Source organism: Salmo salar, chromosome ssa13, assembly GCF_905237065.1.
Source record: "Salmo salar chromosome ssa13, Ssal_v3.1, whole genome shotgun sequence".
In the NCBI taxonomy this organism is placed as follows: domain Eukaryota; kingdom Metazoa; phylum Chordata; class Actinopteri; order Salmoniformes; family Salmonidae; genus Salmo; species Salmo salar.
In genome coordinates, this window is record NC_059454.1 from 45,496,953 (window position 1) to 45,513,854 (window position 16,902).

Genomic DNA, 16,902 nt, shown 5'->3' on the forward strand with positions numbered 1-16,902 from the left:
GTCGTTTCATCTTACGACTCAATGTCGCCACCTACCGGCCTTTGGGCTACATGCCAGTGAGCGTTTATCTTTGACTGTGTTCATAAAACGTGAAAATCAGAAAGATCTTGATCTATATATTTATTCTAGAAACGTTTGCATACAATATAAGCTACAGTAGATAAACTGATAGACGACCTACCTTGACCACCTCACACATGTGGTGGTGTCTTCTTCAGTGTGTCCAATCGATTGGCCATGGTGGATGAAAATCTGCGCAGATTTTCCTGGGGGGAACAATTAGAAGCACAAGACATGTTTACGCCGGACTTTGAAATCGACGCACACGGAACGCGAAAAAAATAAGAAAAACAGTTTCGCAGGCTAACACGGTTATAGTGGCTGAATTATCTTACTTTTCTTTATTTGACCATAAACTATCGTACAATTTTATTTTGGGCACTCAATTGAACCCTTTCACTTCAGCTAGCAAACTTCATTTTGTTACTTTGGCTATTTTACCAAGCGAACTGCGGTGCAGCCAGCAACAAACATGAACGTTGATACTCCACAGCCAGTCATAACAGGGGGCTCTTCAAATTCCTCGACATCCAATAATTGCCTCACTAACAACAATGCAGCAATTAACGTCAGCATACCCTCGGTTGCCATAAGTAATTGTAAGTATTCAGACGAGTTTTGAGGTTACGAACAGCTTTATGGTTACACTAATTAATGGTCTGCTATCTACTGTAGCTAGGTTAGAACTTTTGTCGAAATTCTTTAAGTGCAGTAGCCCGCACCATATAGCACTGTGCAGAACTTGAGAACCATCTTAGAGCTAGCCCTATACATTGCTTGCTGCTTTGTGAAACAACGGCTTAGACCACTGCTGGACCTTGGCTATCAAAATCTTAGCTACATTTAGAAAGATAATAAACCATGTATTTATCTTTTTTTGTTTCAGCCCCAACCACAGCTGCCATGGCCACACCATCTGGCACATCCGTGTCCAACGGAGTGTATGTGCCTAGTGGCATTGCCAACGGCGATGTGAAGCCTGTAATCACAACCACACCACTGGCTGACTTTCTTATGCAATTGGAGGACTACACTCCCACAGTGAGTCAAACCCCCTTAATTGGAGTAATGTTAGTTAAACAAAATACAAAATGTACATGACTTTTTTCACATACCTAGGCTGATGTCAACAGTCGCTTGGTCCAGATACATAACGCATATTTGGGTTATGTAGTTATCAGGTGCCTCTGATTCACTTAGCATGTAAATGTCCTCTGGTGTCAATTGTGAGATGCTAGTGTACCAACAACAACAAAAAATACGCATTGCAATGACTTCAGTTCAACCTCTACCATGTTTTTGCCAGATCCCTGATGCAGTGACAGGCTACTATCTCAACCGGGCCGGCTTTGAGGCGTCTGATCCGCGAATGTAAGCATGCCTCTTAGCTCCTTAACTGCCAAGAGTCCTCTCCATTTATTTCAGCTTTTACACCAATTCAATATTAACTCACGTGAGCGCTTAAATGTAAACATTATTTATGTCCATCATTTTCAGAATCCGACTGGTCTCCCTTGCGGCTCAGAAGTTCATCTCAGACATCGCTAACGATGCCCTGCAGCACTGTAAAATGAAGGGAACTGCCTCGGGGAGCTCCAGGAACAAGACAAAGGTTAGTACATTTCTAACCTAACGTTGCAGGCGTAAAATAAACGCATGAGCAGCATTTCTTTCTTACTGGTCCAGACGAGAGAGAAAACCGGTCAGGGGAGGTTCTCTTCTGCCCTGTTCAACCAATCTAGTAAATGTGAAGAAGTTAAGATGGAGTGTCGCCTTGGTTAACGTCCAAAAGCGGAAGTTTCGTCACAGGCTCTTTTTCCATTTCCCATGAAATGAACACATGAACTGTTGTTAATGTGAGATGCACAAGTATGAATGCTGTTTGGATCTTTTTGATTGGTTTCTCACTCTGTCCTCCCACCTCTTTCCTCCCAAAGCATGACAAGAAGTACACACTGACCATGGAGGACCTCTCCCCTGCCCTTTCTGAGTATGGCATCAATGTAAAGAAACCTCATTACTTCACATAGGAAATTGCTCTTACAACCCCCTATGATCATGGTTCTTAAAGATGTCAGTAGAATATTAATTGCAGTCACTGTTCTGTTAGCATTATTTCTTTTAAAGTAGAGCATACTTTGCTTCATGTGGAATTTTGAGCTTGTTTATTGATACAAATAAACGTTCAACAATGACTTATTTCTGACTTTGTGCTTTGTTGCCTTTTCGTTTATGTAGTCTGGTAATAACAAGGGGAAGAGTTGTGGGTAGTTGGTAAAATATTTATCAGGATGGTGTAAAAGTACTAAGAATTGTATTTAACCTTAGGTTGAGTGGGGGCAGTCGGTAATAGAGAGAACGAGAGTGTTTTTGTAGGCACTAACTCCGCCATGGTTCGTTGGACAAAGCCTATGAAGAAAATGAATGGTGTTTTTGGATAAATGCTGAAAATAAGGTCTGTGGTATACACAGGCTTAGGAGATTTTATACATTTTGTTTAATCAGAATCTTAATCGGCTAACATCACTTTTTGTGAATTGAAGAATTTATGTAATAATAAAAAACAATACATAAATGCTTCATAATTCATGAAGGTTAACTGACTGCTATTATATCATAGCACAAAACTTATAAGATCTCCTATGCCTGTGTTAACTTCAGACCTTATTTTAGGCGTTCAAATCGAAACTGTATTCTTTCACCATAATTATTTTTTCACATAGGGATGGCTGAAGAAACCAGAGGTAACTTATTTCAGGGTTTTAGGACTACAAGCTGGCAAACTCTATATTTGTCCTTGGAAGTCAGCCCACGGCTACCGTAGATTTAGGAAGTGCAGTTCTTTTTGAATTATAAGTGACATGCTTTCGTCTAACCACTGAATAGTTTCACTTAACCTATTGCTTTACTTGTGAAAGTAAATCACAATGAATGTTTAGCCCTATAATCCCAACAACCCGATTTGTGTTCTTTGACGTCACCATTGAAGGACAAGTAGTTCTATTGCTTTCATAGCTATTTACATTTAAATTTAAGTCATTTAGCAGACGCTCTTATCCAGAGCGACTTACAAATTGGTGCATTCACCTTATGATATCCAGTGGAACAACCACTTTACAATAGTGCATCTAAATCTTTTAGGGGGGGGTTAGAAGGATTACTTTATCCTATCCTAGGTATTCCTTAAAGAGGTGGGGTTTCAGGTGTCTCCGGAAGGTGGTGATTGACTCCGCTGTCCTGGTGTCGTGAAGGAGCTTGTTCCACCATTGGGGTGCCAGAGCAGCGAACAGTTTTGACTGGGCTGAGCGGGAACTGTGCTTCCGCAGAGGTAGGGAGGCGAGCAGGCCAGAGGTGGATGAACGCAGTGCCCTTCTTTGGGTGTAGGGCCTGATCAGAGCCTGAAGGTATGGAGGTGCCGTTCCCTTCACAGCTCCGTAGGCAATCACCATGGTCTTGTAGCGGATGCGAGCTTCAACTGGAAGCCAGTGGAGAGAGCGGAGGAGCGGGGTGACGTGAGAGAACTTGGGAAGGTTGAACACCAGACGGGCTGCGGCGTTCTGGATGAGTTGTAGGGGTTTAATGGCACAGGCAGGGAGCCCAGCCAACAGCGAGTTGCAGTAATCCAGACGGGAGATGACAAGTGCCTGGATTAGGACCTGCGCCGCTTCCTGTGTGAGGCAGGGTCGTACTCTGCGAATGTTGTAGAGCATGAACCTACAGGATCGGGTCACCGCCTTGATGTTAGTGGAGAACGACAGGGTGTTGTCCAGGATCACGCCAAGGTTCTTAGCACTCTGGGAGGAGGACACAAGGGAGTTGTCAACCGTGATGGCGAGATCATGGAACGGGCAGTCCTTCCCCGGGAGGAAGAGCAGCTCCGTCTTGCCGAGGTTCAGCTTGAGGTGGTGATCCGTCATCCACACTGATATGTCTGACAGACATGCAGAGATGCCATTCGCCGCCTGGTTATCAGAAGGGGGAAAGGAGAAGATTAATTGTGTGTCGTCTGCATAGCAATGATAGGAGAGACCATGTGAGGATATGACAGAGCCAAGTGACTTGGTGTATAGCGAGAATAGGAGAGGGCCTAGAACAGAGCCCTGGGGGACACCAGTGGTGAGAGCGCATGGTGCGGAGACAGATTCTCGCCACGCCACCTGGTAGGAGCGACCTGTCAGGTAGGACGCAATCCAAGCGTGGGCCGCGCCGGAGATGCCCAACCCGGAGAGGGTGGAGAGGAGGATCTGATGGTTCACACTATCAAAGGCAGCAGATAGGTCTAGAAGGATGAGAGCAGAGGAGAGAGAGTTAGCTTTAGCAGTGCGGAGAGCCTCCGTGACACAGAGAAGAGCAGTCTCAGTTGAATGCCCAGTCTTGAAACCTGACTTATTAGGATCAAGAAGGTCATTCTGAGAGAGATAGCAGGAGAGCTGGCCAAGGACGGCACGTTCAAGAGTTTTGGAGAGAAAAGAAAGAAGGGATACTGGTCTGTAGTTGTTGACATCGGAGGGATCGAGTGTAGGTTTTTTCAGAAGGTATGAAATCCCAGAGCTATCAAGTTGGCTAGCCATACAGCATTAGCCTACCGTTGTGTGGGAAAGCTAGGCGCTAGCTAACTTTGTCCCAAAATGTGATGACGAATCTAGCAAGCTGGCTAGCTATCACATTGAGGCTCAAAAACAACTTCCCATATAATATCTACACAAGTGGTCTTGAGCAATGGATAATGCATTGCTAATGGTAAGTGATAGCTAGCTAACTACTAACGTTACAAATCAAATGCTAAGGATAGCTTGCTTGAAGACCAAGGTCGACCATAGCCTCTGCGAATCCAAGAGTGGAAGACCCCTCTCTCGTCTCTTAACATGTAGGCTCACTTTTTGTCAACAGTAGTGATGGGTTGTTCGCGAACGAGCTCTTGTAGCTGAATGTTGGGAGCCGGCTCGCATATCAGAAGAGCCGAATCTATCTATAAAAATATTTTTAAAATAAGATATGAATAATCAAAAGATTTAAATGAATAGAATTAACTAATTCAAAGAACGAAAAAATGTATAAAATAATATAGACCTAAATGCTCAAGCACACACACATTTGTTCTGACTGTCTGCTCAGACCAACAGCCTCACCTGTTGTTCCTGTCAATCAGAAACGTAGTGTCAACCAATGAACCAAAGATGCGTGAGGTAGGGCCGAGCCAACTCAGTCACAGTCACACACTTAGCAGCCGAGGAGAGAGAGGAAGGACAGCTGTGAAAACAACACCTGGAAAATGAGTCGGAAGCACAGTAGCATTTGGATGCATTTTAATAATGTAGACAGTGTTAGAGCACAGTGTAGAATTTGCCAAAACAAAATCTCATATAAAACCGGTTCTACCAGTTAACCAGTTCATGCCAAAGACTATGTCTAGCAAAACAAGGCCAAATTGGTATTGCATTGGCTAAAATGATTGCCACCGATTTCTAGCCATTTTCAATTGTGGAGGACAGAGGTTTTATAAATTATAGCAATAGTCTAAATCTAATGTACACAATTCCAAGCAGGAAAACACTTTCAAAATCACTTATTCCACAACTGTACGAGAGCACACAGCCTTCAGTGCTGCTGGTTATAACATGGCAATAAAGAAGAGAGAGAAAAGAGGGACCAGTTTCATGTTTTAAGTGGGATGCTGCAGTTTTGCACATTGTTATTTATATTTCTTTGATATGGTGCAATATTATATTATTATGTTGTTCAGATTGAACACGTTTTGAATTGTTACATTTATATGCACTTTGTTTATATACATTAAAAAGTTATACTTTAAATGCAAATGTTTAATATAATTCTTTTTAATAACAAACCAATCATAGTCAAACTATTGCAAACTGTTTGACTTGAAAAAATACGAAAACCTTTTTTTTTTTAAAGAGCCGTTTGGGAGCCTAAAGACCTGGCTCTTTTTGGTGAGCTGAGCCGAACGAGCCGGCTCACTGAAAAGAGCCGGAATACCCATCACTAGTGAACAGTCCCATCAAAAGTCAGACTGAATAAACTTTACTTTACCTGTTTGTCTGCTGATTTTGCCCTCATGTAGGAGGTAATCTGATACAAAATATCCACAGGGAAGTGTTATTAGCCCGACTTTCACTACACTGGTCTGCTGGGGCGGCAGGTAGCCTAGTGGTTAGAGTGTTGGGCCAGTAACCGTAAAGGTTTCTGGATCGAATCCCCAAGCTGACAAGGTAAAGATCTGTTGTTCTGCCCCTGAACAACCCACTGTTCGTAGGCCGTCATTGTAAATAAGAATGTGTTCTTAACTGACTTGCCTAGTTAAATAAAGGATAAATAAAAAATGTGGTTGGTAGTTCTGTTTATATATAATCGGAAAGTTTTCAGACCCCAATGTTTTCCTTATCAGCTACACACAATACCCCATAATGACTAAGCGAAAACAGTTTTTTTTAAATGTTTGCAAACGTATAAATAAAAAAAAAAAGTTCTTATTTGCATAAGTATTCAGACCCTTTGTTATGAGACTCAAAATTGAGCTTAGGTGCATCCTGTTTCCATTGATCATCTTTGATGTTTCTACATCTTGATTGGAGTCCACCTGTGGTAAATTCAATTGATTGGACATGATTTGGAAAGGCTCACGCCTGTCTATATAAGATCCCACAGTTGGAAGCGCATGTCAGAGCAAAAAACAAGCCATGAGGTCGAAGGAATTGACCGTAGCGCTCCGAGACAGGATTGTCTCGAGGCACCAATCTGGGGAAGTGTACCAAAACATTTCTGCAGCATTGAAGGTCCCCAAGAACACAGTGGTCTCCATCATTCTTAAATGGAAGAAGTTTGGAACCACCAAGACTCTTCCTAGAGCTGGCCGCCTCGCCAAACTAAGCAATCGGGTGAGAAGGGCCTTGGTCAGGGAGGTCACCAAGAACCCAATGATCACTGACAGAGCTCCAGAGTTCCTCTGTGGAGATGGAAGAACCTTCCAGAAGGGAAAGGAAAGGGGGTTACCTAGTCAGTTGTACAACTGAATGCCTTCAAATGAATTGTGTCTTCCGCATTTAACCCAACCCCTCTGAATCAGAGAGGTGCGGGGGGCTGCCTTAATCGACATCCACGTTCAGAAGGACAACCATCTCTGCAACACTCGGCCAGACGGAAGCCACTCCTGAGTAAAACAAATTCAGGTATGTTTATCCCCGTTCCATTTGCTCCCATTTAAGAAACATTTTTCAACAGAATCAGCGGAACGAATACACCCTTGATCACCCGCAAACACAGTTCACTTTCACATACAAACAGCATGATCACTTTGCTCGTTGTATAATTCTGTCTCGCATCTACGCGCTATCCTCCTCATACCTTTTTCCTTCACTTGTGGACTTCAGTGCGCAACACAACAACTGTCTGTGACCAGGTGAAAAAACCTTTCCAAGTCAAACCTTCATATCATTACCGCTACACACAGCCTACATCGTTGTCACCATATTAGCTAACATCATAGTCAACATAGCTATTAACTTGACTTGGAAGAATTCCAGTGTTGGATAGTCATAGCCAGCTAGCTAACATAGCATCGCTCTCTGTAACTAGATAGCTACATTTGCTAAGTGAAAGTGAGTCAACTTTGAGTCAACTGCCCACCACATTTTAAGCACCGCAATGTAGCTTATGCTTTCAGTACTAGATTCATTCTCTAATCCTTTGATTGGGTGGACAACATGTCAGTTCATGCTGCAAGTTCATGCAACACCATGGGGCTACCCCAGAGAGTGCTGTTGAGGCTACTGTAGACCTTCAAAACTGTGTTTTAAACAATTATTTGGTGACGTAAATATGCAGTTGAAGTCAGAAGTTTACATACACTTATGTTGGAGTCATTAAAACTTGTTTTTCAACCACTCCACAAATGTCTTGTTAACAAACTATAGTTTTGGCAAGTCGGTTAGGACATCTACTTCGTGCATGACACAAGTAATTTATCCAACAATTGTTTACAGACAGATTATTTCACTTATAATTCACTGTATCACAATTCCAGTAGGTCTGAAGTTTACATACACTAAGTTGACTGTGCCTTTAAACAGCTTGGAAAATTCCAGAAAATTATGTCATGGCTTTAGAAGCTTCTGATAGGCTAATTGACATCATTTGAGTCAATTGGAGGTGTACCTGTGGATGTATTTCAAGGCCTACCTTCCAACTCAGTGCCTCTTTGCTTGACATCATGGGAAAATCAAAATAAATCAGCCAAGACCTCAGAAAAAAAATTGTCGACCTTGTGGTCTGGTTCATCCTTTGGAGCAATTTCCAAATGCCCGATGGTACCACGTTCATCTGTACAAACAATAGTACCCAAGTATAAACACCATGGGACCACGCAGCCGTCATACCGCTCAGGTAGAAGACGCGTTCTGTCTCCTAGAGATGAACGTACTTTGGTGCGAAAAGTGCAAATCAATCCCAGAACAACAGCAAAGGACCTTGTGAAGATGCTGGAGGAAACAGGTACAAAAATATCTATATCCACAGTAAAACGAGTCCTATATCGACATAACCTGAAAGGCTGCTCAGGAAGGAAGAAGCCACTGCTCCAAAACCACCATAAAAAAGCCATACTACGGTTTGCAACTGCACATGGGGACAAAGATCGTACTTTTTGGAGAAATGTCCTCTGGTCTGATGAAACAAAAATAGAACTGTTTGGCCATAATGACCATCGTTATGTTTGGAGGAAAAAGGGGGAGGCTTGCAAGCTGAAGAACACCATCCCAACCGTGAAGCACGGGGGTGGCAGCATCATGTTGTGGGGGTGCTTTGCTGCAGGAGGGACTGGTGCACTTCACAAAATAGATGGCATCATGAGGTAAGGAAAATTATGTGGATATATTGAAGCAACATCTCAAGACATCAGTCAGGAAGTTAAAGCTTGGTCGCAAATGGGTCTTCCAAATGGACAATGACCCCAAGCATACTTCCAAAGTTGTGGCAAAAATGGCTTAAAGACAATATAGTCAAGGTATTGGAGTGGCCATCACAAATCCCTGACCTCAAACCTATAGAAAATTTGTGGGCAGAACTGAAAAAGTGTGAGCGAGCAAGGAGGTCTTCAAACCTGACTCAGTTACACCAGCTCTGTCAGGAGGAATGGGCCAATATTCAACCAACTTATTGTGGGAAGCTTGTGGAAGGCTACCCGAAACATTCGACCCAAGTTAAACAATTTAAAGGCAATGCTACCAAATACTAATTGAGTGTATGTAAACTTCTGACCCACTGGGAATGTGATGAAATAAATAAAAGCTGAAATAAATCATTCTCTCTACTATTATTCTGACATTTCACATTCTTAAAATAAAGTGGTGATCCTAACTGACCTAAGACAGGGAATTTTTACAAGGATTAAATGTCAGAATTGTGAAAAACTGAGTTTAAATGTATTTGGCTAAGGTGTATGTAAACTTCCAACTTCAACTGTGTATTTAGTATAGTTTTATCTAAAAAGGAAAACATTGTTTCTTTATTTTTATGAAATTCACTGAGGAGGATGGTCCTCCCCTTCCTCCTCTGAGGAGCTTCCACTGGTGTTTAGTAATGGCTTGAAACAAATGCACAAACTAAGGGTCTCCTAGCCTAGTCAGCATTAGGGCTGTGACGGTAATTCAATAACAGTGTAACTGATGGTTATGGATGAAAATAAAATGGATGAAAATAAAATAACCATTAAACCGTTTACATAGGCCTATATTCATTTTAGGATTTATTAACTTTCTTTTCGTGTATATAAACTTTACCTAATAGCAGGAGTGTTTATAAATTATTATAAGCAATTGTTTTGCTATCTTAGGCTGTCTATTAAACTTCTTAGACTGTCTATAAATCTCCTCTTCTTTCCAACTGTCCTTTGCTCAAGTAGCTAATCTGCTAGATGCGCAGGGGTGTAGAGCACTCTAAGCTAACCTCAGCAAAAAAAGAAACGTACCTTTCTCAGGACCATGTCTTTCAAAGATAATTCGTAAAAATCCAAATAACTTCACAGATCTTCATTGTAAAGGGTTTGAACACTGTTTCCCATGCTTGTTCAATGAACCATAAACAATTAATGAACATGTACCTGTGGAACGGTCGTTAAGACACAGCTTACAGACGGTAGGCAATTAAGGTCACAGTTATGAAAACTTAGGACACTAAAGAGGCCTTTCTACTGACTCTGAAAAACAGCAAAAGAAAGATGCCCAGGGTCTCTACTCATCTGTGTACACGTGTCTTAGGCATGCTGCAAGGAGGCATGAGGACTGCAGATGTGGCCAGGGCAATAAATTGCAATGACCGTACTGTGAGACATCTAAGACAGAGCTACAGGGGGACAGGACAGGCAGCTGATCGTCCTCGAAGTGGCAGACTACGTGTAACAACACCTGCACAGGATCTGTACATACGAACATCACACCTGCGGGACAGGTACAGGATGGCAACAACAACTGCCCGAGTTACACCAGGAACGCACATCAGTGCTCAGACTGTCCCTCCATCGTGCTCAGACTGTCCGCAAAAGGCTGAGAGAGGCTGGACTGAGGGCTTGTAGGCCTGTTGTAAGGCAGGTCCACACCAGACATCACCGGCAACAGCATCGCTTACGGGCACAAACCCACCGTCGCTGGACCAGACAGGACTGGCAAAAGTGCTCTTCACTGATGAGTCACGGTTTTGTCTCACCAGGGGTGATGGTCGGATTCGCGTTTATCGTCGAAGGAATGAGCGTTATACCGAGGCCTGTACTCTGGAGCGTGATCGATTTGGAGGTGGAGGGTCTGTCATAGTCTGGGGCGGTGTGTCACAACATCATCGGACTGAGCTTGTTGTCATTGCAGGAAATCTCAACGCTGTGTGTTACAGGGAAGACATCCTCCTCCCTCATGTGGTACCCTTCCTGCAGGCTCATCCTGACATGACCCTCCATCATGACAATGCCACCAGCCATACTGATCGTTCTGTGCGTGATTTCCTGCAAGACAGGAATGTCAGTGTTCTGCCATGGCCAGCGAAGAGCCCGGATCTCAATCCCATTGAGCACGTCTGGGACCTGTTGGATCGGAGGGTGAGGGCTAGGACCATTCCCCCCAGAAATGTCCGGGAAGTTGCAGGTGCCTTGGTGGAAGAGTGAGGTAAGATCTCACAGCAAGAACTGACAAATCTGGTGCAGTCTTTGCAGTACTTAATGCAGCTGGTGGCCACACCAGATACTGACTGCTACTTTTGATTTTGACCACCCCTTTGTTCAGAGACACATTATTCAATTTCTGTTAGTCACATGTCTGTGGAACTTGTTCAGTTTATGTCTCAGTTGTTGAATCTTGTTATGTTCATACAAATATTTACACATGTTAAGTTTTCTGAAAATAAAAGCAATTGACAGTGAGAGGATGTTTCTTTTGGCACTAAAGTAAAAACAATAATTTGTGTAGACTTTTTTATACAATGTAAATTTTCATTGCTTGCTAATAAATAAATAAATTGGTCTAATTAAAAAAAAAAAGTTTTGATTTATCGGACTATTCAATAATTATTCAACAGCAGTGGATAAGTTTGTTTTGGCTCTAAGGCCTATAATGCGCTAATGTTGTGTCAAATGGACAATGCACCAATCCTTTCCAACCTGGCATGGTATAATTTGATAAGGAGTCTTTTCTTAATTTATAGAATAATCATTGCTGATCAGGTCCGGTCCTGGCCGATATGCTATCGTAGACAAGACCCCCCAAAATTACAGCACTCCTATCCCCTCGAAGTAGAATAGTAGCTTAGGCTATAGTGTTGGCCCGCAACGCACTTTTATGAATGCCCATGTGGTAGCCTACCGTTTGTAAAACAGGCAATTTACCATTAATCCCTCTCATTTGGTTATATTAATTTCTGTTAATGCATGTATTAAGTACAGTAATTTACTGTTTTCATTCTCAGAGTGGAAACGTAGTTTGCAGATTTCACAACCTGCTACACTTCTGAGAAACAAGTTTTGATTTATTTCATACCATCATTTACATGCTCCATGTGAGCAAACTGAGCACTCACAGAAGTAAGTACCTGGCCTGTGTAACAGTATAGCTTCCGTCCCTCTCCTCGCCCCAACCTGGGCTCGAACCAGGGACCCTCTGCACACATCAACAACAGTCACCAACGAAGCATCGTTACCCATCGCGCCACAAAAGCCACGGCCCTTGCAGAGCAAGGGGAATAACTACTTAAGGTCTCAGAGCGAGTGACGTCGCCGATTGAAATGCTATTAGCGCACACCACCGCTAACTAGCTAGCCATTTCACATCGGTTACGCCTCCTTTCACTTAATGTCAAAAGAAGGAAAGTGCCCAGCTGGGCTTCTGTCATTTTTTTCTTCACCTCACACAGTAAGTCAACAAAGTATTATTATTATTTTTTTCATCCATCCAAATAATAACAGTTCCTCACAATATTTGAAAAATCTTTCCAACACACTCCCCTTCGATAATCAGTGTTGCTAATAAAAAGGTTATGGACATGTTGCGTGTATTTGTTTCTATTTGAATGATTGTTCATTTCATCTTCATACTATTGCATAGCTGTCCCCTTCATACTTTCCTTGTCAGTTCATTATCTTATATCATACTTTCGGTAGGCCTAGGTTTTTTAATACATTTTAAGGAAAGGAGAAATATTTGCTTGTGTCTGAAATATGCAGGTGGCTTTGATTGACGGGTGCGTGTGTTTGCTGATTCTCTCTATAGGCCTATATGTCCCTTCAGAACATTTCCTAAAGTATCCTGCCTGGACTCCATCTCTTTAATAAGAATCAAACGCTCCTGTCATGTTTTAATGTTGTAAAAGGCCTATTTTATGTAGCTTAGTCAACATTATTTATCTATTTGAATAACATATGCCACTTCCATCAGCAGCAGGGTTTGTGATGTTATCCAAATGTTTCCAGAAAAGTGGAAGAAAACCCATGAGACTTAATTTGAATGGTTTTGTGTGTCGAAATAGGATCTGTATTTAATTTCTTTATATGCAGAAAAGCCAACAGACAAGGACAAGGTAAGGGGATACACTACATGACCAAAAGTACATGGACACCTGCTCGTCGAACATCTCATTCCAAAATCATGGGCATTAATATGGAGTTGGTCCTCCTTCGCTGCTTTAACAGCCTCCACTCTTCTGGAAAGGCTTTCCACTAGATGTTGGAACATTACTGCAGACACACACACACACACACACACACACACACACACACACACACACACACACACACACACACAGGCAGCGTACTTGGCAGCAAAAGGGTTGGACTCTGTCATCACATTTGATGACAAAGTAGATTTTTTATTTTGTGTAGGGTAGTGTATCTGTATGCCAACACTAGGGGCTCAATTCAATCATGTTGGTACAGTAGCTGTCTATTCTCATGGTCAGTTATAACCACAATGATTTTACGTACCAGAATAACCTGTCAGTGTCGAGTAGTGTCCCCTCATTGGTGTATCTACCTACTGTTACAGAGAAACATGAAACTCGAGGAGTGAGAGTATGTACAGAGTTTATTGATCAAACATTGAAGAAGCATACAAAGTATGCTATATAAACTGTTGCAGGTCCTTTTTATGTCCTTGTCCTTGCATATGTGTGAGAGAGTGAAAGTGTCAGTGTGGGGACAATGTTGTAGCTTAAACTAAGGTCAATAATTATTGTAATTACATAGGCTAGGCCTACTAACTAGGTTCTCTGTAGAAGCCTGTAACAGCCTAACTGTTGTCATCAGTGTTCTTAAAGGAAAGATTCAGCCATTTTGAATGTTTTAGGGCATCTCTGAGCAATGTTCTATTGATTCCTTGGGTCATTTCATGTGTATCTGAGGTCTTGCCGTTCACACAGGCAGAAATACAGTCAGTATGATGTAGCATTGTGATAAAGCCGCTCTCACTAAACAGGAAGTTAATAGGAAGATGATTTTTAGATTGCTAAAAGGTCTATCATACATGTCAGATTTCAATTTTGGACGATGTCATAACGCGGGAAGTTGTCTTCTCTCGCATGACCCATTGATAATATTTTTGCAATATTCCTACCTTGAGAAATTTGTAATTTAACAGGGTCCACCACAATTCTCCTATTTTTCTGCCTCTTCAGTCCAGGGTGCATTGCATGGTGCTGCCCAGTGGCTCATAGAGTGGAATGGTGAGAGACTTTGTTGGAAATGTAGGAAACTGCAAAGTCCAAAGAAGCTTGGGGAGAGGATTGCCTAATCTTAGAGGTTAAGGGGAAATGCTGTTTTATGAAAAAACGGTAACAGATGGAGGTAGTGTTGTCATGATACCAGAATTTTGCTTCGATACAAGATTTAGTATGACAATACTCGATACCAAAATGATACCACTGCAAATTTTTTTGGGCATATTAGCCAAAGTCATAGAATGACACTTGATCCAGACAGATAAACTCAGCTACTGCTCTGTTCAATCGTTGGGCATCTTTTGAGTTCAATATCATTACATTTGAACATTTTAATGTAAAAAATTTGAGACAGCCATGTATGCGTTAATGAATCAATTATACAATCAATTTGACTTTGTTTTTACCAATCTAACTACAAAACAACAATAGTAATCATTTATTTGAATGGTACATCTTCACTGATAAACTGGGTGAATCAAGATGTAGCCTCGGTCTAGTCACAATACAGGTGAATGCATATTATTCAATAGGAGTGTGTGCATGCATTGAGCTTGTTTTAGCTGATTTCACGGGGCTACAGATGACAAACAATCCCTTCCTTTTATGACTTATTTTATTGGCAACTGCTAGGAGAACATATTGTATTGTACTGATCAACAACATTTGCACAGAAGAAGCACACTTCTTTTATAAAAAGTGTGCACTGTCCCTTTGACATTTTAAATTTACATTTTAGTCATTTAGCAGACGCTCTTATCCAGAGCGACTTACAGTAGTGAATGCATACATTTCATAATTTTTTTTCCCATACTGGTCCTCCATGGGAATCGAACCCACAACCCTGGCGTTGCAAACACCATGCTCTACCAACTGAGTAATGCTGTCATTCACAAGGCAGAATGTGGCTGTGGAATCTGACTTTGTGGCTATGGAAACCAGACTGGAGCACCTGGAAACCATGTGTTTGATGTATTTGATACCATTCCACTGATTCCACATTCCAGTCATTACCACAAGCCCGTTCTCCCCAATTAAGGTGCCACCAACCTCCTGTGGTAGGCTTACATTGCGATTAATTAATTCAACTATCACACCTGTGCATATTATATTAAATGACACTGATGTTTAGGATAACATGGCTTTATATTAGTTGATAAGTAATATTGAAAAGGTGATATGATGCAATCTAACTAGATAAGGCCTAGGCTACTTCATCCTAATTTAAGATAAACACATTGGATACAAATACTGGCATGTGATAAAGGATAACATGTCCAATATAATTATATAAATGAGGTCAGTGTTTGAGACAGAATGTTTACATGAGGCTGTTAAGTGGGATGGAGATCTGTGGGGCTCATGACTACGGCGAGGGAGTTTGAGGTATGCGTCATGGGCAGTGTCAGTAGCTGCAGGGTACTGGTACAGGGTACTGGTACAGGGTACTGAATGATACTTTAGTAGCATTGATGGGATATCATTTTATGAGGATTCATGCCAAATGGCTTGGTAGCTGGTAACTGGGAGACCGATGGGAGAACCGGGGGCTATTATTCACATGTCACAGGCTAGTGATCTGGCCATAATGGGAGAGTCTATGTTGTCAGGAAATGACCCATGCGCTGCAGTGTGTATATTCCCAGGTGGAAGCGGCACATGAGGAGCAGGAGATAACTGAGAGCACGGGCTGAATTCTAGAGATTGAGTTTACATCAAGATACAGCAGGCGGGGTTGTTGGTCCACACACAGTACTCCTTGCAGCACCTCCAGTCGGTAAAGATCGTCATTTCTCTCCTCGGTGGGTTCATACTTCTCACGTGAAGTGAGATCCAGCTGCATAATGGGTGAGCTTGAAGACGCCATGACAGAGGAAGTGGAGCTAAAGAGAGTGAAAAAGACTAGATTCCACTATAGACATACAGATGGGTTGGGTCTGGAGCTACATTAACCGCCTTAGTTGGGTTGGGTTAGTTGCTTTACTGGTTAATGCATCAGATGAAAGGATAGATGTTGGGGTAATTGTACACTGGACAACATTCTGAGGGCATTGATGTGAAAGCATATACAGTTCTGAGTTACCTCAAGGAGATGTAGCGTTGATAAGATATACACACTTCAAATCAAACTTTATTTGTCACATACACCGAATACAACAAAGATAGACCTTACCATGAAATGCTTACTTACAAGCCCTTAACCAACAGTGCAGTTCAATTTGAGTAAAGAAAATATTTACCAAATAAACAAAAATAATAAAAAAGTAACACAATAACTTAACAATAACGAGGCTATATACAGAGAGTACCGGTACCGAGTCAGTGTGCAGGGGTACAGGTTAGTTGAGGTAATTTGTACATGTACAGTTGAAGTCAGAAGTTTACATACACCTTAGCCAAATACATTAAAACTCAGTTTTTCACAATTCCTGGCATTTAATCCTAGTAAAAATTCCCTGTCTTAGGTCAGTTAGGATCACCACTTTATTTTAAGAATGTGAAATGTCAGTGGAGAGAATGATTTATTTCAGCTTTTATTTCTTTAATCACATTCCCAGTGGGCCAGAAGTTTACATACACTCAATTAGTATTTGGTAGTATTGCCTTTAAATTGTTTAACTTGTGTCAAACGTTTAGGGT

At 41.8% G+C, this 16,902-nt stretch overlaps 1 protein-coding gene across 1 annotated transcript; it reads left to right on the top strand.

Annotated features, from left to right (window-relative positions):
* Positions 1–288: 288 nt before the first annotated feature.
* LOC106566962 (transcription initiation factor TFIID subunit 10) lies at positions 289–2,259 on the top strand. Its single transcript, XM_014135660.2, has 5 exons — positions 289–659; positions 947–1,101; positions 1,367–1,431; positions 1,558–1,672; positions 1,998–2,259. The coding sequence occupies exons 1-5, from the start codon at positions 533–535 to the stop codon at positions 2,088–2,090; spliced, it is 555 nt and encodes a 184-aa protein (XP_013991135.1). The 5' UTR covers positions 289–532; the 3' UTR covers positions 2,091–2,259.
* Positions 2,260–16,902: the final 14,643 nt, after the last annotated feature.

Coding starts and splice junctions, on each gene's coding strand:
- LOC106566962 (XM_014135660.2), top strand. CDS start 533: ATGAACGTTGATACTCCACAGCCAGTCATAACAGGGGGCTCTTCAAAT. Junction 1,432..1,557: donor GAGGCGTCTGATCCGCGAAT/GTAAGCATGCCT, acceptor CATCATTTTCAG/AATCCGACTGGTCTCCCTTG. Junction 1,673..1,997: donor GCTCCAGGAACAAGACAAAG/GTTAGTACATTT, acceptor TTCCTCCCAAAG/CATGACAAGAAGTACACACT.